At 38.7% G+C, this 24,112-nt stretch overlaps 1 protein-coding gene and 1 long non-coding RNA gene across 2 annotated transcripts in view; both read left to right on the forward strand.

The window, feature by feature from the left end:
* Window positions 1–1,855: 1,855 nt before the first annotated feature.
* LOC107038503 (fatty acid synthase) overlaps window positions 1,856–24,112 on the forward strand; it is a 32,555-nt gene continuing 10,298 nt past the window's right edge. The window contains exons 1-4 of the mRNA XM_015257644.1: window positions 1,856–2,219; window positions 3,026–3,276; window positions 3,362–3,599; window positions 3,780–4,492. Coding sequence (XP_015113130.1) covers window positions 2,036–2,219; window positions 3,026–3,276; window positions 3,362–3,599; window positions 3,780–4,492 — 1,386 coding nt within the window. The 5' untranslated portion in view covers window positions 1,856–2,035. The remainder of the gene's footprint in view (window positions 2,220–3,025; window positions 3,277–3,361; window positions 3,600–3,779; window positions 4,493–24,112) is intronic.
* LOC114841249 lies at window positions 5,489–6,184 on the forward strand. The gene is made up of 2 exons (XR_003783066.1): window positions 5,489–5,830; window positions 5,897–6,184. It is a non-coding gene; the product is annotated as an uncharacterized LOC114841249 (long non-coding RNA).

The raw sequence follows: 24,112 nt of genomic DNA on the forward strand, positions 1-24,112 counted from the left end.
ATGAAAGTTTTGGGGCAGGCATCTACCGTCTGAAAGATGGCTTCGGAGAGAGTTTTCCGCTGGGCCATCATTCAACCGTCTTTCAAGCAGAGATGCTGGGCATACTTAAGTGTGCAGAGTATCTGAACGCGAGAGACACAAAAAAGATGAAAATATTCATCTGCAGTGACAGCCAGGCGGCGATACACGCCCTGGAAAAACCCACTACAGAGTCACAGGTGGTGTGGGAATGCATGCAGGCATTGGACACACTGGGTAAAAACAACCGGGTCACCGTAACCTGGGTGCCAGGTCACCATGGGATTCTGGGTAATGAAGAGGCAGATAAGCTGGCCAAGGAGGGTACAGAAAGTGTGCCCTCACACGGCCTGCTTGGCATGCCCTTCGCAGTGGGAAAAACTCTTATTAAAGATCATTTCCAGCGGGATCATGTCAGGCGTTGGGAGAAAGTTGCGACCTGCAGACAAGCGAAACTGCTTATGAGAGGGCAACTAAGAGTTAGGACCAGAAAGCTTCTGGAGTTGCACAGAGGGGATCTGAGGGTAGCAGTAGGGCTCCTTACGGGTCATACAGCTCTCAGAGCTCATCTGTTCAAGATGAAACTTGCAGAACAAGAAGACTGCAGACTGTGCGGAGGCGATAAGGAGGGCGTCATCCACATTTTATGTGAATGCCCCCTATTAGCACTCCGTCACTATAAAATCTGGGGCCAGGCTTTCCTGGAACCAGAGGACTTACAACAAGCGGCTGTCACCAGCCTTATTAGCCTAGTGAGAAACAGGGGTGGGGCTGTGTGACTGACCAAAACTTAGGCGGAAGTTACAAAAGATCGTATGATTTAGGTGACTCTGGGCGCTTTAAGTGACCAGCCGCACATTTTCTATTCTATTCTAATGACATATTTTTCCGAATAATTAATTCGGGTTTTTAAGTGACCTTTGTCACAATGTAAATAACAACCTGCCTTGGATAAAAACCTTTGTAAAAAAAATGAACTCCCCGTAAGCTCACGAGTAGGCGAGGCTTCACCGAGGGTTCTGAGTCAGACGTCAATAAAATAATAATAATCGTTAAAAAACTCATACATCACCAGTTCCAAACAGGGTTTCGAGCGTTAAAACCAAGATGCGCAACGTTAGGCTGTGAACTTGAAAGACAAATTTTTACGGTGTAAGGCCCAAATTTCATGAGGCTCAAATGTTGCGGCTCAAAAAGCCATTCATTTTAAAAAATCATCGCTCAGAGATGATTTTTTCGTTTCAAAAGATCTCTTCATATTATCTTTGGAAGACGTTTTTCCAAACCGAATTTTCGGCTTTCGAGAATCTTCCTGAATTTCGCCTAAAAGATCTTTCAAAAATGGATTGTCGACTTCCGAAAGATCTTTCGGCGCCAAAAGAAAATCTTTGAAATCGTCTTAGAAGTTTTCGATGATCTTTCAAATTTCTGTGAAAGACTGAGATTTCTTTACCCGGGTCACTGTACTGTCTGCCCTACTCGCACTGTCACCGGCTCGATGAGTCATTAGCCGATGTGATACAACATATCTTGACAATACATACCGCCGAGGAATGACGTCAAATTATACTAAGAATGGTTCAGAAACACCTGAATAATTCAAATGACTCATAACAATCATAATTCTTGAATATTCAATACGTCTTGAGTCAAATTGTTGGATATCAATTCGCCGCCATTTATTCAAAAATCTTGAATATTCACTGATATAGTGCTCAGTTGACCCTTGAGAACAGCTACTTTTTGGGGTAAAAAAATGAGACCGTGGGAACAAGCGCTGTTACAAAAACTGCTGTCACTTCCTGGATTGAGTTACTGTATTAGTTTCCCTCGAATCGATCACTAACACATGAGGGTTTGATTGTTGAGAGTCCGCAACGTCCTCAAAGAATAATTTCCCTTTATTCACACGTGAAAAGTGCAATTCTAAGTGAAGCTTTAACTTATTATATTTGTTGGATTGCAAATCTTTGGTGAACTAATAGTGTTTTCCGAGTTTGTTTCAAGAATAGTGAAAATGGGATCGGAAGAGCCTCGTCCCTACGATCCTTATCGGAAAGTATCACTCGAACCGGATGATGAGATCGTAATATCTGGCATCTCGGGGAGGTTTCCAGAGTCGAATAATTTGAATGAATTCCGAGATAATCTTATGAATAAAGTGGATCTCATAACTAACGATGATCGTCGGTGGAAGTTAGGTAAATGGACGAAATTCATATATGTGCGTGCCTATATAATGTCGTGGGCGAGAAAAATAGATTCGACTCAGTAGTGAAAAATCAAGAAATGAGTAAACTTTACATCAACATCAGCGTTTGAAAGAATATTTTGAAACCCAAAGGAGATGAAAAAATGGATACAGGCATTTTTTTAATTTACCCATGAAAAAAAGAACCGATTATTTGTTGCAAAAAGTTACCAACGTGAAATATTCCGTTGGAAATTGTGTGAGAATTTCCATTGGATATTATACAGAATTTTTAGTTGAAAAATTTGATGAAAAAATTGTTGTGGAATTCGGCTTAGCTAGGGGTCAAACCTGAAACCAAATCAAGCAAGTGCGTCACACCGTCGGATCTTTTTTTATTTTAGGTATTTTTTTAGCTCTAATTTTTCTCTTCAACAGAAAACACAATGAAAATATGCCCGCCTCATCGACTATATTCGAAGATATCGCCAATCACCTAATCAATCACCTATCGCTGATCACCAATCACCTAACTGCTCCGTCACTCAATCCATTCACATTATCAATTGTGAAATATTAATCCATTCGTACTTCGCCATAAAAAATTTCTCACCTCTGTGAAAATTTTCTCATAAGTTTCCGAAATTAACAATCAACAAAATAAGTCCGACGTAATTTCCTGCTAATAAGCATACAGCAATGCTAATAGCAAGGTATGATAATTGCGATGGATACGAATTTGCCATTGACACACTGTCTTCAAGCTTTGAATTCTCAATTAATGAATTGGACTAATTCAATATTTGACGCTTCTAGATCATCCGGAAATTCCGCAGAGATTAGGAAAAATCAACAATCTATCGAAGTTCGATGCAGATTACTTTGGTGTTCATTTCAAGCATGCACACACGATGGATCCGATGTGTAGAATGGCGTTGGAACATGCTTATGAAGCGATTGTCGATGCTGGAGTTAATCCCCAGCATCTGAGAGGAAGTAACACTGGAGTTTTTATTGGTGCATGTTTCTCAGAGTCTGAAATGACGTGGGTTTACGAAAAACTTGAGGTTGACATAATTTATTCATCTATCGATTTTGATTGATAATCGATTGAATAAAATATATCAACTGTTCTTTTTTCTTGTTGAATAGGCGGAAATAAACGGGGCTGGTCTCATTGGCTGCAGCAGAGCTCTGTTATCTAACAGAATTTCTTACTGGTTAGGGGTGCATGGACCGAGTTATACCATCGATTCTGCCTGCAGCTCAAGTCTCTTCGCTATGGAACATGCATACCGAGCAATTCGGACTGGTCTATGTGATGCAGCCATTGTAGGTGGCACTAATCTCGTTCTTCATCCAAATGTATCACTCCAATTTGCTCGTTTAGGTAAGATGACAAAAACACACGGGAAAAAAATGCGAGATAAAAGACGCAATCACTTTTAATTCAATATAATGAATTTGCCTACCCACATATATATTTTCGTATCAGGAAATTTTCCTGATTCGAATCAGTAGTGAAATGATAGGACAAAGGATATTAATTTTGGCTTTACTATTACTCCAGGTGTTTTATCGCATGATGGTCGATCGAAATCATTCGATAACAGTGCGAATGGTTACGTAAGGAGTGAAACAATCAGTGTAGCCTTCCTTCAGAAAGCGAAAAATGCAAAACGTATCTATGCCACTGTTGTACATGGAAAAACGAATTGTGACGGCTTCAAACCACAGGGAATTACATTTCCATCGAGTCAGATTCAAAGTGTCCTTCTGAGGGATTTTTATGAGGAGTGTAAAGTACCACCATCTTCAGTGGCATACGTTGAAGCCCATGGCACTGGAACGAAGGTGGGAGACCCTGAGGAACTAAATGCAATTGAATCAGTTTTCTGTCCTGGGAGAAATGAACCATTGAAGATTGGCTCAGTCAAATCGAACATTGGGCACGCTGAGCCAGCCAGTGGAATGGGTCAAATTTCAAAAGTTCTTATTGGCTATGAGAGCGGACTTATTCCACCGAATTTGCACTATAAAGAGCCACGTGAGGGTGTTGAAGGTCTTGCAAATGGAAAGCTACAAGTTGTTACCGAACCGACACCTTGGAAGGGAGGATACGTTGGTATAAGTTCATTTGGCTTCGGTGGTGCTAATGCTCATATTCTCCTCAAGTCTAACCCTAAAGAAAAGATCAATAGTGGGGCGCCTCAGGATGATCTTCCAAGGCTTGTTGTTGCCTCTGGAAGAACTGAGGAAGCAGTTAGCTCGATTTTAGCAGATGTAAGTACATTCTCCTATTTCTTTTTGACCAAATTTAATCACCAATTTTTTAACAAAAATTCTCAACTCCAAATTTTACATAATCTTAGTTTTGAGGCTTTCGCCGCTATGATTATATCATTCGTTTCCGGATAAATGCCGCGTTTGGTTTCAGCATTGCGCCGACATTTCGTTGCAATTACAGTCTGCATCTTAACGGCTATGAGTGCCGATTTCTAGGGATGGCCCCTATATGCCCTCCCCTCCAATAAAAGCAACAGTCAGAAAGGGGAAGGGGGTGTCAGCAAATCTTATATGCAGGGTATCCCATTTGAAACAGTACAGCTTAATATCTGAGTTGACGTTCCTTGTTCACTCTATGCCTTATCTTTAGTCTAGCGTCTTCTGCTTTAGCTAATATTTTCATTTGTTTCATTTCAGTTTCAAATATTAGTTATCTACAACTTGAGTGCACTTAATTTGTTGAAATCTGTGATCCTAATTTGTGCTGAGTAGAAATATCTCCCTTCATCCTATCGGCATCCCTGCAAGCGTGGGGGCCGCCATCTTGCCATATTTTTCTTTTGGATCTCTTCATCAATGCTATATCGACCATCGCCTATACCTAAAAAAATCTCATTATGAATGACCTATTTCAAAATTCACAGGATCCTTCCATGATTTCTCCTACTTCCCCAACTTCTCCCTTTCCTTATTCTCTCGACAATGATTCATTCTTCAGTGGTCAATCGCCATCAAAGCTATCAAACATTAGTGCCCGGTGTCCGGCCAAACGATCACGGCCTTTTATCACAATCAAAATAATCACGGCAAAAATATCACAAACCAAAATATCATGAACCAAAAATATCATAATCAAAAATTCCGCGAACAAAAAGATCACAGCCAAATGTTGACAAACAAAAATATCACAGTCCGAATGATCATAAATAATCCTTTAAGTCTCCTCGTTGTATAAAAATTGAATTCTAATTCCAACGGGTCTTTCTCCTCATGTATTAATCAGATAACTCAGGAAATACCTATTATTTCCATGAAAACTCAAGTTGGTGAGCGAGATATTGATTGTTGGATTGTTATTGTTTACTCTTGGGTGCCTTCCTTTCGGAATTGATAATTTTAATCAGTATCATTCTGGGATTCAGTCGGTTCCCATCAAGACCGTTGACGTGGGGCTCAAGTTTGTTCTTAATCAACAAGGCAAGCCTATGTTGTTGCATCAAGGATATCTTTATACACGTTTTCGAGCTAATGCTAATTCTATTGTATGGCGTTGTCGACAGTGGAAGGAGGCTGTTTGTTCAGTGTTCATTCGCACTAGTTCCGACAAAAGGACAGGTATGGTTTTGTCTATTAGGTTTTCTTTTCTCATCGTTCTTGGGCTTATTCATTTACTCGTCACAGGAGTCATCGTTGGCGAAGCGCTCCAACATGAGCGCTCTCACTGAGGTCGTGATGTCCAATGTACTGGCTCACCGCGTTGTTGCAGAACCTCGTCGAAGAAAGTATGTGGTAATTGATAGCGCTCTGGAAGCTCTAGTGGAGTCGTATAATGCTGACGATATCATCTTCTTGCTGACGATATCGTCTTCTTGAAAGGTGTTGCATTTAATCTAAAATTGTAACGTGTTCAGAGCAGTGGTCCATTCATGATGAAATAATTTTGTCATAAATAAAGTACTTTTCAGTTAACGATTTGTCAGGATTCCTCTTTCTAATTTCAAAACCCTTCTGACCCTTTTGACCTCTTCTGACTGCCTTTCTTCCTTTCTGAACTTCATTCTTCTGAGTTCCATTCGTTTGTGATATTGTTGTTTGTGATGTTTCAGCTGTGATATTCTTATCGGTGATATTTTTGCTTGTGATATTTTTGTTTGTGATATTTTGGTTTGTGATATTTTTGACGTGATTCTTTTGTCGTGATATTTTTGTCCGTGATAAAAAGTACTGTAACCTTAGTACCCAGCGGGAGCTTATTAATGTTGCTTTTTGAGATGAATATATTCAATACTGTTTTAATAACAACTTGAAACCCAACCCCGAAATGACAGTTGAACGATTGAAACAGAGCTCGATTTCCCTTACCCTAGATGCGGCCACCTATCCCGTTACTCTTTCTCCTCTCCTTCATCATACTGCCCTTACAGAACAATCCCAATCCAATTTAGTATGGATACTGAGGACGGTACCAAGAAAAGAAAAAGCATTAGGGGCGTTCTATACTATTTCAATCAGCTTTTTTTCTATTCCGATAAAAATTGAATGATGTAAAAGTGTTCCAGGCATGCCTTGAAATGTTATTAAAAACAATTTTTTTTTTGAAAATTATGCGAAATCAAAATTTGTAAGTTGGACCAGGTAGGTAATTTTTTTAAAAATTATAACTCGATCAGTATCAATTTCATCGAAGAAGTACAAAAAAACATTTTTATTCAAAACATGTGTAAGTTTCGGTAAAAAAAAATCCAAACTCGAAAAAGTTGAATTTACAATGAATTAATTAATAAACAAATCAAAAAGTTAACATCAAATCATGAGAGCATGCAGCGAAAAATTCGAAAAAAAATATGCTATAGAGTATGTATCGAAGAATTGCCGGTACAATTGGCGTTCTCTATTCTCCAGTAGTTCCTGAGACATTGAGTTTTTTATGAGGCTCGGCTGACTAGAGCGGAGCTGTCAGCGTGCTGCGATGAGTGGACTTCCCGAGTGGAAATTGCTTCAGGCCCACCTGAAGCATGATCAGAACTTGATCAGGTTTTTATAAGGTTCGATTGATCCGGTGATTCCTGATGAGAAGCTGACCAAGTTCTCATCCAGCAGATCGGATCCGAAAAGCTACAGGCGGGTTCGGATCAAGTTCTGGTCAGGCAGACATGATCAGATGATGCCTGATGAGAACCTGACCAAGTTCTGATCCAGCAGATCGGATCCGAAAAACTACAGGCGGGTTAGGATCAAGTTGTGATCAGGTAGACATGATCAGATGATGCCTGATGAGACCCTGACCAAGTTCTGATCCCGCAGATCGGATCCGAAAAGCTACAGGCGGGGTCGGATCAAGTTCTGATCACGTAGACATGATCAGATGATGCCTGATGAGACCCTGACCAAGTTCTGATCCCGCAGATCGGATCCGAAAAGCTACAGGCGGGGTCGGATCAAGTTCTGATCACGTAGACATGATCAGATGATGCCTGATGAGACCCTGACCAAGTTCTGATCCCGCAGATCGGATCCGAAAAGCTACAGGCGGGGTCGGATCAAGTTCTGATCACGTAGACATGATCAGATGATGCCTGATGAGAACCTGACCAAGTTCTGATCCAGCAGATGGGATCCGAAAAGCTATAGGCGGATTCGGATCAAGTTCTGATCACGTAGACATGATCAGATGATACCTGATGAGAACCTGACCAAGTTCTGATCCAGCAGATGGGATCCGAAAAGCTATAGGCGGATTCGGATCAAGTTCTGATCACGTAGACATGATCAGATGATACCTGATGAGAACCTGACCAAGTTCTGATCCAGCAGATCGGATCCGAAAAACTACAAGCGGGTTCAGATCAAGTTCTGATCAGGTAGGCATGATCTCACCCTGAGGTCGGTTGCCTAACCCCAATTTGATCAAATTCCGATCAAATCGGAATTTGAACGGGGTCAATTGAAGAGAAAATGATTAGATTCAGATCCGGTTCACCTGACATTAATTTTAATAAGTTTTTTGGATAATTTAATCAACTATTATTATACTATTCAAATTAAGTTTTATCAACCATTATCAATAATTATTTTCAATCTTTAAAAAGGATCATTATACTATAATTAAAATGGATTAAATTAATTTAATTTAATTTAATTTAATTTAATTTAATGAATTTAATTTAATTAATCAATTTAATTAACAGCCAGCCCTTCTCAAATGTACAAAAGGGAGGGATGATGATGTCGTAAATACGTATTAGAGGAGTATCAACCTTACACGCAAGTGATCTTGAGAAAAAAAATCACCAAATGTCTGATTATTTATTAGAGTTATTGTTATTATCATTATTACTATTCATTAATGAAGTAAATGAAAATTTAATTGAATATATTTTATCTCTGAGAATACACACGCACATCCGCGGGATCAGGAATAATCGTAAATTCAACGAATACCCCGATACAAATCATATAGGCAATGTACAGTTTACTCAATAGTAATAGTGTGATAGCGTATTGGTTAGGGCACAGAATTAGCAATCATAGGGTCCCGGTTCGATCCCCAGCATCGGTAAAAAAAATAATAAGCTTTTTCAGAGGTAATAACAGTAGAGATTCATTAAGAGAGGCGGCCTACGGTGAAAGAATTGAATTATCTCTTGTTTTGGATTAATTATTATTGATAATTGTTATTGACACACACAGATAGGTCATCCGGTTTTCATACAGTTCACTTGTTCAAGTTCGGATCCATTCGTCCTGATCAAATCCGGATTGGTCAGAGGCATACCATGTCTGATCAAGACCGGATCCGTCAACTTGATCAACACCTGATCAGTGATCAGGTCTAACCTGATCCAAACTTGATCAAGACCTGACCGGAATTTCCACTCGGGTTAGTACCATCTCCGACGCCTAGTGTAGGTTCTCAGTGTCTGCGGAATAAACTGATTGCAAACGATTGCCTACGATTGAATTCAATTGTGAGTCACATTCAAATTATAACACATTATCTTTAAAAAAAGATGAATTTATTAACAACTTCTGGGGGATCATTTATACATGTGTAATGTTGCATGCATCAGACATGACTATTTCACTATTCATTTGATACTACACGATGTTGCGGATCTGAAATTCATCGTCCAGAGAAAAATTTTTACACTGAAGATTATGGGTATTAGTAATCGGCACATAAGAATGACATTGACAGGTTCCGGTGATGGTTGAAGCATTGGAAAATCCAACTTTCAAAGTCTCTTCTTCTATTTTATGTTCCTTATTTGTACAAAAGATACTTCCTATTAACTTTATTGAGTCTTTGGAGAATTCATAAGTGTTGTGGTATTCTAATTTGATTTTCATACGGTCGCTACTAACTCGCTCGAGCTGCAGCTCTCGTCACCAGTTCCACGAATACAATCACATGGCGATTTTCGGTGGGACGTTGCAAAGAAATGCCACTCAGCACTCATACCGAAGTCCAATTCATGGTAAACGAGGTTAATGAAATTTTTTTTATTTTCGTATTGAAACCTGGCACCGTCCGGAAAATAAATTATTTTATTGATTTGACTATGTACTTTTCAAACGGTGAATGACTTCCAAGGAATAGATGAACGGCTACGGTGTCACGATTAAGAGACTTAGAACACCCAAAAATGTCGGTCTGAATCGGACCGAAAAATCGGTCTGAATCAAGTCAGACTGAATCATGCCGGGAATCGACTTGTTTCATGTCGAATTGACGGCATGAATCAAGTCGAACTCGGACAGATGCAAACCAGAATATCGGTCTGAATCAAGTCGAAAAATCTGCTCGAATCAGATCTACTTCGGTTTGATTCAGACCGATTTTCGGTTTGATTCAAACCGATTTTTCGGTGTGATTCAAAGCGATTTTTCGGTTTGATTCAGACCGATTTTTCGGTTTGATTTAAACCGATTTGTCGGTTTGATTCAAACCGAATTTTTGGTTTCATTCAGACCGAATTTTCGGTTTGATTCAGACCGAATTTTCGGTTTGATTAAAAACTTTTTTTCGGTTTGATGCAAATCGATTTGTTCCTAAATTCTCGATGTACATTGTTGATGAGGTCCCCTTGAGGAGCCTCATACATGGGGGGATGAGGATGTACATCAAGAATTCAGTACACATTCAGATTTTGCAAAGAGGGAGAAGGAGGGTTGTGAATTGAGAATTCATAACCAAAAAAATTAAGTATTTGATTTTTTCGAAAATATTTCCAAAACTAAGGGGAATAGCGAATTTTTACGAAAATTTTGGGGCGGGAGGGGGGGTGCATTGAAAATTGGCAGCCAAAAAAATTGAGTTGGCGGGTTTTTCAAAATATCTGCGAAACTAAGGGAGATAGCGAATTTTTACTCAAATGTAGGGACGGGGAGGAAAGATGCATTGAAAATTGATAACCAAAAAAATTGAGTTGGCGGGTTTTTCAAAAATATCTCTGCATTTAAGGGAAATGACGAATTTTTACGGAAAAAGGGGGAGTGGTTCTCAATTTCGTTTAAATTTGTCAAATTTGAAATTTTTGAAATTTTTGAAATTTTTGAAATTTTTGAAATTTTTGAAATTTTTGAAATTTTTGAAATTTTTGAAATTTTTGAAATTTTTGAAATTTTTGAAATTTTTGAAATTTTTGAAATTTTTGAAATTTTTGAAATTTTTGAAATTTTTGAAATTTTTGAAATTTTTGAAATTTTTGAAATTTTTGAAATTTTTGAAATTTTTGAAATTTTTGAAATTTTTGAAATTTTTGAAATTTTTGAAATTTTTGAAATTTTTGAAATTTTTGAAATTTTTGAAATTTTTGAAATTTTTGAAATTTTTGAAATTTTTGAAATTTTTGAAATTTTTGAAATTTTTGAAATTTTTGAAATTTTTGAAATTTTTGAAATTTTTGAAATTTTTGAAATTTTTGAAATTTTTGAAATTTTTGAAATTTTTGAAATTTTTGAATTTTTTGAAATTTTTGAAATTTTCAAAATTTGAATAAATTAAAAAAAAAAAACCCCCACTTTTTCAGTAAAAATGATCAATCTTCCTTAGTTTCGTAGATGTTTTAGAAAAACTTAGCGACTCAATTTTTTTGGTTGTAAATTCTCAATACACATCCCCCTCCCCTTAGTTTCGAAGATATTTTTTAAATACCCCAACGATAACCCATCCTTTCATAAACTTTTCACAAACTATTCACCTCTGCAGAACCGCCCTCTTTACAAGCTCCTCCATCCCGGACATCACTACCCCCTTTTCAAAATTTTTGTGAAATTCCCTCTCAAAAATTAAAACAATTTTCTAGATTTCAGAAAATATTTCCTTCTGAAATAAAGTATATTTTGGTTTAAAAATAATCTCAATTTGGATCATTAATTTGACATGATTTTTTTCTAAAACTTTTTTCCAAAGCTAATCCACTTTTCTCTGTGTGTGAATCACACCAAAAATTCGGTCTGAATCAAACCCAAAAATCGACTTGAATCAGACCGAAAATTCGACCTGAATCAGACCGAAAAATCGATTAGAATCAAATCGCTATCTATTACCTGGAGCAGCCAGAATTTCGGCGTGAATCACTCCATTTTTCGGTTTAATTCACGTCGATTTTTCGGTTTGATACAGACCGATTTTTCGGCCTGATTCAGATCGATTTTTCGGTTTGATTCAAACCGATATCGGCATAACCCGTTTCTACTTGAAATAAACCAATTCTCGACTTATATCAGACCCGGAATCCAGATTGGCGTAGTCCGAGTCAGTCGGTCTGAATCAAACCGAAAATCGGTCAGAATCAAACCGACGTCGACTTGAATCAATACTTTTTTTTGGGTGAAACTAGAACAAAATTATCGTGATTCAACTCGGCGCCATCTCCATAATAAGCAATGATTGGGTGAAAAGTTACTTGATCTTTTGTCCAGTGATAACTTTGAACAGCATCCTGAGTTGAAAAACTGTAAATTTCCGGGAAGTCATTAAGAATTATGAATTCGCCAGGTTTTAAACTCTCTTTGTATTCATTCAAAAAGTGGGTTGTAATGAAATCATTCTGTCGGAGGACCTTTAAATCGATATATAAATTAGTTATGAATGAGTCTGTTTATTCAGTCCTTTGGATCAGCTCAGATTGATCAATAGCAGTCCAAGTCATGTGAATCAATTGCCATAAATCTCAACCAAATGGAGTTGAACGTTTCCTATACCTGGACATGAAGGGCATTCACCGAAGTGGCACCATGAAGTGAGTTGATCACACATAATTGCACTCAACACTTGGGAATATCCCTTTGGAAATGAGCAGGCATCTAAAACGCATTTGCGCGGCCGAAATTGTGCAAAAATTGAAAATCCTATCCACATCCGGAAATTTTCCACCAAAATCGGCGTATATTTCTTTTAAACTAGCTAAAATTAAACGTTTTTGAATGCTTTGCCGGACACCGTCAATTTTAATTGAAACGAAATCTTCCTTACCGGGCATCATGTGGCTAATTTCATCCGTTCTATAAAATTCCTCGAATAGTTTTTCTGTATTCATACTCACCGCTGATCGACGTGTTCTTTTAGGGACAGAAGCTCCAATTCCTTCTTGTTGATGGATTCAATAAGCGCGGCGCGCTGTGTAGTAAGTAACATTGACTGTTTGTCGAATTCTGGGAATCGACCATGACTTGGAAAGCATTGCCAGTAATTTAATTCGATCTGCCGAAGTTTGAACATCCTTTAACTTTTTCTTGATTTCTTCAACTATATTATTGATTTCTAAGGAGTATCTTGATGTCCTCAATCCTTTCCCTCTTCTCAGCAGCACTGCCTTGGCTCCAGCTATTTGGAATGATCGCGTGGCCTAGGAGCAATAGAGATTGGTGCAATGAAGCTATGAAGATTCGTTGTCGGTCTTCCTCCTCCAACTCGAACTCCTCATCAGAGTTCTCTCAGTCCCTGAATTTCGACCGTATATCTAGATGGTCTGACATTTCTTCACACACATTAACTACACAAGAATATTGAGCCTGCTCGTCGACATGGCTATAAGTAGGACTTTAGAAGTGTCATTGGGCGTTTTTCTTTTCTTGAATTCCATGTAACAAGAACTGCAAATGAGCTTGCCATCACTGATTTCTTCTGGAAATACCGCACGAAACATCACGCACTTTAAAGACTGACTTGGAGATTCGAAACTGTTTTTTCTTTCCGAGCAGATTGCAACAATGTTTACAACCAGGCATGATTTGAGAAAGTTCACGTAGCTCTTTGGTTTTAAGTGCTTGTGACCATTTCTCGTCAACAAATGTACTCGAAAATTTGAGCGATGTGTACTTATGCACTTCTGGCGAGAATGAATTATCTTCCATTGACTAATTGAATGATCGATCACATTTTGTCTGAGCCAATCAGTGATTCAACCATCAATAACTTTCACGTACATGCTTGACGGTCGGCTATTTCCAGGGGGGACACCATGTACTCGTTTCCTTTGCACGTACATTGCACGAATTGAAACCTCAACGGTATGATACCACCAGTAGAGGAGTCATAAAACTTAGAATTTCACGGCGCCTAAGGCGGGGCACCTCCTGTGATGTGGCTGGCCTTATGCACCAGTAGACTGTCCATTGACATTTCTGGAAATGATTTCATTGTCAATAAGTAATGTAAAGTCAGGAGTACCTCCTTTGCAATCTCCCGAAATTCGTTGTTGATGGAGTGTCATATGCCAATGCTAGAGAAATCATGTATGGTAACATCATCAACCAAGTTTCTCCAATCGGACCGTACCCCCTACTGACAATTTGACCAACTTTCCCTCCCTACATCCTTATCTTCTTCATCCTTCTCAAACACCACCATTGGATGTTTCTCTCTCCTCTCCTACTCCGTCCTTGCCTAACAATACTCAAGTCTATTCCCAGGCTACCAAACGACGTTCTTGTAAGTGTCACCTTCCCACTACAAAAACAAAAATCCGAAAAATAATTACAACTAATCCAAATCCACACATCTTCCTATGACTCAGATCATCCCCCACAAGGATCTTCTTACCACCCCACATCATTCACAGTATGTCAATCCGACTCAAACCCATCAATCCCTACCCATCCCTCATTTAACCAACATCAATAATATTGTACTTCAACTCATCAACATTATTAATTGCATAATAAATAATCTAATAATATGATGAATTTTAAGAATATTAATAGTAAAGATTAATCATAATAAAATAATCTCCAATACTTCAATCTTTGGGCTTCCAAAGCCAACTCTCACAACTCAAAGATTTAACTAACCACCTTCCAACCACAAATTCCTTCTCTTACTCCATCATTCTACCAAACTCCCATGAATCCACCGAATCAATCCCCTCTAGTCCTACTCAAACCGCTAGTTAATGGATCTTCTTAATACAAGTGAACCCCCCTTCCGCATCCTAGAATAAAATGCTCAACGTTTGAGGCCCAAATTGGGTGAACTTCTAAACATAATCATTAATTCTGACATCCTTCTTCTATCGGAAACTTGGCTAAAACCACAACAATCAGTTGTTAAAATCCCACATTATAACATTTTTAGAAATTATGAACTCAACCAATAAGGTGGTGGAGTGGCTATTGCCATCAAGGATTCCATTCCATATTCCATCAGACCTAACGTTTCTGAGATATCCCCTAACCTATCCCTTTATGAAATATCTATCCCCCCTTTAAACGGTGATATTAGTGTCTACTCTGTTTACAAAAAACTGAATCTCTTCGTATCTCGGGTTGAATCCTCCAACCTCTTCACCCACACGCTCAATTCTTATGATCGGTGGAGACTTCAATTCCCACTCGAGCATATGGAGCTGCGGCAGAGATGGTCCCATTGGAACCGAACTTGTTGAGGCACTCGCCGACTCACATCTCGTGCCCCTCAATCATGGATCAACTATAAGATTAATCCACCCCGATGGACTCCCCTCTGCAGTTGACATCACTCTAATCTCATCATTTCGATCCAATCCACATTGAAAGTTATTACTGACCGCTTGGGAAGTGATCATCACCCAATTGAAATAACTATCAATGCCCCCTGGGAGATACAATTTCTTCTCCCATAAAATCAGAACATCTAAAATTGAATGGACATTATTTAAAGAACATCTCCTGATTAAGTCTATTGGAAAAATGGACCTTCCTGATGATTGGTCCTCTCCCCAAAAATATGAAAAAATAATCTTTCCCATAAAGGATGCCAAAGGAGTCCCGCCCTCTAATAATTCCTTTAAAAAACAATAACAAAAAATAATAAAATGACTCCCCCCGCACTCTGGTAGAATGAAGAATGCTCCAGGGCCGTGGCCCTCAGAAAAAAAGGCCTCGTCATCCTTCCGTAAATTTCCTGGATATCTTACCTATGTAGCCTTAAAAAAAACAAACAGCTGCCACCAAATTAATTCTCAGGAGAAAGAAGATCGAGAGCTCGTTCAACTTTTGCTTATGTCTTAACCGATCCACCCCTATAGCAGTGGTATAGCAAAAAATTGAAAGTTTTGAAAACAAACGTTCTCACAATCCCAATTTATCTTCCCCTTAAGACATTAATACGGCCGTGAGAATGACAGACTTTATTACTGGCTTTTGTCCGGAACTCCCTTAGAACTACAACCCTCCTCCTCCTCCTCAAATTCTATGCCAACATAATAAATTCTTAGAAAAAGAATATTCACGAAATGAATTTAACCACGCCCTCATGTCTACCAAAAAATCATCCTGCCCTGGCCTAGATAAAATAGATTATCATGTCATAAGCAAACTTCTTCAATCATATAAAATAAAAATCCAAGAAATATTTAACGAGCTTCTTTCTAACAGTCAATTTCCTAACTCATGGTTCCAATTTCTTGTTTTTTTCTCCTAAAAATTCCCCTAATAAATTTAAACCAATTACACTTGCCTCTTGTTTCTTCAAACTCTGGGAAAAAATAGTCTCGGACCGACTCACTTGGTGGCTGGAAACCTATAATATTCTCTCCAATTACCAATTTAGCTTTCGCAAATTATGATCCAAGAAGCCATCAATAATAAAATGGAAATCTCCACAACTAGAACACTTAGAAAATGCGCTAAACTAGTAGGCCACCACTACTTTAGCCTTTTCTATAAGTGTTGGCACCGAACTGGGTATCAAGATCTACAAATTTTCCATCCCCAAATCACCACAATTTGTAGAATGAGATTCAATCATTTCAACCTTAATGAAAGTTTAGCCAAAGACAACATTATTGCCTCTCCGCTTTGTGATGGTAAACAAACCCTAACTCTCACTGATTTATTTTTTATTTTTCCAAAACAATTTTTTTAGGCAGGATTTCAAACACCCTTAACAAACTAGATATTACCGAATATAATATAAACAAACTAATCAAATCCCCTGAAGTGAAACTTTTGTTCAGTCTACACAATTTTGTCACACGAACGAGTGTTAAAATTGAACTCTTTCTAGATTGCTTTACATTCAGTTATTTTCCCTTTATACGCAATAACCAAACCATCCCACCGATTCGATGATGTCTCAGACCCCCTCGCTTTCCGCCGTATCTACCTTACGAACCTATCTATCTCCTAATTCCTGAAATATCTCACAGAAGAATAACGGCCGAATACCCACTGCAGCTAGAGCCATAAAAAAGAAGAAAAAGAGGCTTAATATTTCTTGTAAAAAAGGAGGCACAGCAAAATTCTTCTACTAAAAGCTGTAGGTTTCGACGAGGGGAAACCCAGTGCTAATGGAATCCAGGCTCTGTTGCTTATATTTCTATGCTACGAACATAAAGCCTGTTGTCTTGAATGGCAACAATATTTTTCTCCCTACAAAAGTTGTTTGTCTTACCGACGAAAATTCATGCGTAACGTTTTTTGATGACGTTATTGTTTTCACATGAATAATCATACAAAAATCAAATGATAAGGAAATAGCTTTATTCGGATTACCTTACAAGTCCTATTCCACATGCTGTACATGTATCTTCGTGTAAGTGTCGCGAACACTTATTGCAGATATTCGACATTATCGCCATTAACAGCAAGGCACAACTCCAGCCGGCATCGGACATTTCGAAACGATCAAAGGACTTCAAATGGAATGTTTGCGATTACATGTCCAATCCATCTCTGCAAATCAACTGAAGTACGGTGGTGTACCTTCTTGTTGGTGTATCACTTGGACCGTCAACAATACCACAGCACACGTTCACACTTCACCGGTGCTGGTGATCAATGCTTTGAGTCCAATGAGGGTTTTGGATCACCAATAGTGACAATTGTGATGATTCAAGGAGCCAGTACTCTGAGATTCATTACTAAATGCGACGTATTCGGAAGAAATCTGGGGCGTCATTTAACCTTCCTAAAGCCCAATGACAGTAGATGCGGTTCTCTATATCTTAGGGAGATAATAATTGCGTCAGCATGATATGGTAGGAATGATATCGACCAGATCTCAACACTGAGCCGGACTATATAGTACTTCCAAATCACGTTCACTGTCCCGTAAACTAATGCGAAGATTCATGTGCATCATTGCGAAAACAGGATTGCATAGATAGTCAGGGTTGAAACCTTGCTGACGTCATCGTTGCCCAATTCTTCACTGTCGACAATCCCGCTCGATTTGGCAAATGACTGTAACAGAAGAATGTGGTCGTCTATTTGGAAAGCCGTACACTCCTTGACACTCATCTAATATTAATACGATGTTTAATCATTCACTAGCTGAATAAACCACTGTGATAGTGTGAATTTGACAAAAGATATTTGCTAATGACGGAAAATAAAGAATAACAACTAACATTCCTTACTCACCTCAGTCGTCTTTTGTTTACATGGTATATTGACGAGNGTCTTGAATGGCAACAATATTTTTCTCCCTACAAAAGTTGTTTGTCTTACCGACGAAAATTCATGCGTAACGTTTTTTGATGACGTTATTGTTTTCACATGAATAATCATACAAAAATCAAATGATAAGGAAATAGCTTTATTCGGATTACCTTACAAGTCCTATTCCACATGCTGTACATGTATCTTCGTGTAAGTGTCGCGAACACTTATTGCAGATATTCGACATTATCGCCATTAACAGCAAGGCACAACTCCAGCCGGCATCGGACATTTCGAAACGATCAAAGGACTTCAAATGGAATGTTTGCGATTACATGTCCAATCCATCTCTGCAAATCAACTGAAGTACGGTGGTGTACCTTCTTGTTGGTGTATCACTTGGACCGTCAACAATACCACAGCACACGTTCACACTTCACCGGTGCTGGTGATCAATGCTTTGAGTCCAATGAGGGTTTTGGATCACCAATAGTGACAATTGTGATGATTCAAGGAGCCAGTACTCTGAGATTCATTACTAAATGCGACGTATTCGGAAGAAATCTGGGGCGTCATTTAACCTTCCTAAAGCCCAATGACAGTAGATGCGGTTCTCTATATCTTAGGGAGATAATAATTGCGTCAGCATGATATGGTAGGAATGATATCGACCAGATCTCAACACTGAGCCGGACTATATAGTACTTCCAAATCACGTTCACTGTCCCGTAAACTAATGCGAAGATTCATGTGCATCATTGCGAAAACAGGATTGCATAGATAGTCAGGGTTGAAACCTTGCTGACGTCATCGTTGCCCAATTCTTCACTGTCGACAATCCCGCTCGATTTGGCAAATGACTGTAACAGAAGAATGTGGTCGTCTATTTGGAAAGCCGTACACTCCTTGACACTCATCTAATATTAATACGATGTTTAATCATTCACTAGCTGAATAAACCACTGTGATAGTGTGAATTTGACAAAAGATATTTGCTAATGACGGAAAATAAAGAATAACAACTAACATTCCTTACTCACCTCAGTCGTCTTTTGTTTACATGGTATATTGACGAGATTTTTTTTATCATTATTTTACATCGCTTCGACCCGGTTAGGGTATACTGCGATAATGATCAAGACTTTAAATGGTTAAATCACACCATTCTACCCGGCCGGGATTTGAACTCGGAACCTTTCGCATGTGCGGCAACGAACTTACCCACTGCGCCAAGCCACCGGGCTTATTGACGAGATAGTAAATAAATAACATTCCAGGATTCAAGCGTAGCAAAAGTGTTCAAATCAAGGTATTTCCCTTTGATTTGATTTTTTGTATGATTATTCATGGGAGAAGGATGACATCATGAAAAAAACGCTGTGGATATTCGCACCCCCAAAACGTGGTTCGTGTCTCGTGTCTCGTGTCTCGTATCTCGTGACTGGAAAATAATATGGTACGGAGGATCCCCGGGCTCGTGCCTCGTATCTCGTGTCTCGTGTCTCGTCACTGAAAAATAGTATGCTACGAAGGATTCCCGGGCTCGTGTCTCGTATCTCGTGCCTCGTATTTCGTGTCTCGTGCCTCGTGTCTCGTGTCTCGTGACTGAAAAATTGTATGGTACGGAGGATCCCAGGGCTCGTGCCTCATATCTCGTGCTTCGTGCCTCGTATCTTGTGTCTCGTGACTGGAAAATAGTATGGTACGTAGGATCCACCGGCTCGTCCCTCGTATCTCGTGTCTCGTGTCTCGGATCTCGTCACCCTGTCTCGTGACTCATGTCTCGTGACTAGAAAAATTTATGGGACGAATGATCCTCTGTCCATAGATTACACAATCTAACTTAGCCCTGATCAAATGTTGGTGAAAATCGACTGAATAGATTTTCAGCAATCCTGGAAAAATCTCTCAAAAATGATATATAGTGGACAAAATTTTGTTCAACAATTTCTCCTGATCGTATAATGCCTCCGAAGTCGTAGTTAGTTCAATTGAAAGAACTGAAAATACCTTAGATCTGGTTGAATTTTGGTGGCGATTAGCTGCATAGATCTCCAGTAATGCTGAAAAAACCTCACAAAATATGACATTTTGGGGTTTTCTTCCGTTTTTTTTAAATAATAACGAGAAAGAAAATTTATCGGGAAGTCGTTGGTTCACATCAAGTTTAATGTATCCCATCAAGTTTAACTCTCTCGTTCCGACGCACCCGTACCAACGCACACATCTCGTTTCATTAATTTTCACTATTCTCTCGTCATTTCATGCATTTATTTAATTAATTAATGTATCCATCTGACTAAGGATTCTTTTTGGCCTTGAAACGGTAGTTAGGAGAAAGAGATGAAAAGGGTTGAGGTGGGCGATAAGAAGACTGGCGTTGGCGAAACGGTGGGGTAAAATGGGTTTGCGGCGGTGAGAGACTTCATGGGAGGAGGGATAGATATTTTCCTTCTTCAAAATTTTCTTTCGTTTTTTTTAGAATTCATTTTTCCAATACATCACTTCATTTGTTAGGGGGTTCACCGGAAGCGAGTGGATATATTTTTTCAAGGTTTTTATTTAATTCACTGTTCAAATTACACCTTTCGATTTGTGAAACGTTTCATGGAGTAGGGGTTTATATATTCCTTCCCCATATATACAAGGTGGTCAAACTTCGTATTTTTACGTTTCAGACCATTCTACATCATTTCCAAGTAAAATTAGAGAATCTAAAAATAGAACGATTTCAATGCTTCCATATGGAAGTAATAAGAAAATAAACACTATTAGATATTTTTTTTACACCCTCCAAGGTGGAAAGCGTAGTAAAGCATAGTAGGACACTCCACCCTGGCGAATCGATCGATGGTGACTCGATAGGAGGTCGACTTGTTCACTCGGTCGATGGTCGGTCGATCGTTGATTGATCACTGGATGGATGGTTAGTCGATCGATGGTCGATCATTGGTTGATTGCTGGTCGATGGTCAGTCGATCGACGGTCGATGGTCAATTGTTGGTCGATTGCTAGTCGATCGTTGCTCGATCGATGGTCAATGGTTGGTTTATCATTGGGCAATCAATCGAACCGTGATCAATTAGCACTCGACTGAGTGAACAACTCGACCTCTCTATCGTGTGACCCATCAGGGGAGTGAGGACGTCGGTATTCCGCTTTGGCGACCATAGAGTGGGGATATTGAAATTCACCTATCGGGGTTAAGGGAGAATTTACGTAGAGAATCGGACAGAATGGCCCATGAATAATACTAGCCCCCCGGTATGTAGCACGTTTATAAATATTGTTCATTATCAAATGAAAGAGTGCATTAATCAATTCGACGTCTCCTAAAAGAAAAGACGTAACTCCTATGCTTAAACATAGGAGTTACGTCTTTTCTTTTAGGACACGTCGAATTAGGTGTTACATCACCTTTGACCATCACCTGATTACACATAAATTCATGCCTCGATTTCTCAAAAATATGCAGCCCTTCCGTCGATCATAGGTGAAATTTTCGATTCTTTATAACTCATTGATTTTTACCACCGAAAAGTTCAAAGTGGACTACCTGTGACCACCAAGCGATTGCAATATTCCCCTTTTACGTTTCCCCATACCCCCCGCTAGCTATAACTAGACCGTCTATCAGCCCCTTGACACACAGAGATGCGAAATGACCGTCATTTTTGCGATTGTGTCATATGACCAAAAAATGACGGTCATGTGACGTCCCGAACTTTTTAATGGCAAATGACGGTCACAAATTTTTTGTGACCGTCACAAATAATTTTTGACCGTCAAAAGAGTAAAATAGTAATTTCCGTTACCAAACCATCTATATAGGTGCAAAATGACCGTTATAAATATATTGCTTTTTGTGACGGTCATATAATTTCTACATAATTGGCATCGTTTATTCGTTCAATTTATTATTGATTATCAATTATTGTTTATTATAAGGTTTTTACGGAAGACTCGAAATGTATGTGTACAATTGTACAACAGTTTTTTTTAATTATAAAATTATGAAACATGTACTTACATATATTTTTCCATACTTATGAGAGAATGATTACACTTTTCATCTTTGGAACAAAATAAACGAACCCAAGAGTTCTAGATACTAAAGTAAGTAAACAAAGTCAAGAGTTCTAGTTAATTAGAAAAAAAAATAGATGAACAAAAAAGTGTTCCATCTATATAGATGGAAAATGATCGTCATAGTTTTTCGGCCAATTGTGACCGTCATGGAATAGTACATTACGCAACTAGTGCGGAAAGCAGGCGGTTACTCACGAGGGCAGCGCAGCCGCCCGAGTGATACCGCCTGCTGTCCGCACGTGTTGCGTATACTATTTTATATGATAAGTGCGTGATGAAGTCTGGGGGTGGAGGGGGGGGGGGGAGGGGGGGGTGTGGGGGGCGAAGCTCCCCACGAGAAAAGGGGATCCAGGGGGCGAAGCCCCCCTCCCACTGAAGAAAAAAGATCACATTTATTTAAAAAAATAATTATGAAAAAGTGTGATTTAAAAATTATGCGGAACTTCTGAAGAAAAAATTAATTATATTCATTAAATATGTAGTTCAAAAAACGTTAAGTATTTTTAATTGAAAAAAATTAATTATAATAATTACAAAATACAATTTTTAAAAATCATTAAGAATTCGCAAAAAAACGAAAGTTATAATTATAAAAAAATATGATACAAAACGTTATATTTTTCTATAGAAGTTGTTGGTAGCATCTGATTTTTGGCCTTTTGGGCATTTGCTAAAATATCTGATGGAAGATTTTCGGTGTTGTTATCAAAATCATCATAACGGATTCTCTTCTGCGGAGTTTGGCGATCCTGCTGTTGCTTCATTGGAGAATATTTTATTTCCATTTTCTTCAAATGTCACATTACCAATAAACTCCTCCTCATCAGTAAATAAATTCTCCTCACTACCTAACTCTTTATCACTATCAGGAATTATACGATTTTGGCTCATTTTATTTGCTTCGAAAATCACCTTTTCATTTTTCAGTCATTCCATGTATTCACTATTCGGAGGTTAGATTTCCTTCCTTGTTATTCTCTTTTAATAGGTGATGCGCATGCGCGTCATGCATTATTTCGGGTTTCAGTTGAGTGTGGGTAGGCGCTTGAAACTGGCTACTTTCCAGTTGACTATAGTCAACTGAAACCCACGCGGTTACACGCACGTATCATATAATAGTATATTACGCAACAAGTGCGTAATGGGTTTTTTGGCTCGTGGGAAGTTGTAAAACGAGCCGAAGGCGAGTTTTACAATCCCACGAGTCAAAAAACACCATTACGCACGAGTTTCGTATACTATTTTATGTCATAGGGCCCAGAATCCGCGATTCTAACTTCGCTTCGCTCGGTAGAATCGCGTGATTCTGGGCACCTATGACATAATAGTATATTTCAGCACGTGTGGGGCAATTTCGTCTTTAACGTGTGTGGGGTTTGAGCATGAGCCGAAGGCGAGTAATGTAACCACCCACGTTAAGGACGAAATTTCCCAACAAGTACTGAACAAAATTTTATGTCACGAAGCCGCTTCGCGTCTCGTGTCTAATTCAGCCGGTTTCAGGCATGAGTGGCATAAAAATTTTTTGTGACCGGACCGGCGGTCATTGGGGCCTCCTCATGTGACCGTCAATGACGGTCACATGGCCGCTTTATGACCGGTCACATGACGCCTTCGCATCTCTACACACAGTCTTATATTTGGCAGATGATTCACTATCAATTTTCATTGATGGCAATCATTTGGGAACCGTTCGGGAATATTTAGGAAAGCATTTTCATTGTTTGGAAAAAAGTTTTCTATTTTGAATTAATTACATTAAAAAATACGTATATTTGGCAAACGAGTATTATGGAAGAAACAAAAAAATTATCTAGATTTACTTGAAATTGTTGGGGGAACTCATTGATAACTTTATTTCGTTTGGGAAAGGGTCAAAAACTGAATTTTTAAGGGTTAAAGTATTCGCAACGGCCAGTTTGAATTTTTTATAGGTCCTCT

Source organism: Diachasma alloeum, unplaced genomic scaffold (genome assembly GCF_001412515.2).
Source record: "Diachasma alloeum isolate Michigan unplaced genomic scaffold, Dall2.0 Dall_scaffold_00284, whole genome shotgun sequence".
In the NCBI taxonomy this organism is placed as follows: domain Eukaryota; kingdom Metazoa; phylum Arthropoda; class Insecta; order Hymenoptera; family Braconidae; genus Diachasma; species Diachasma alloeum.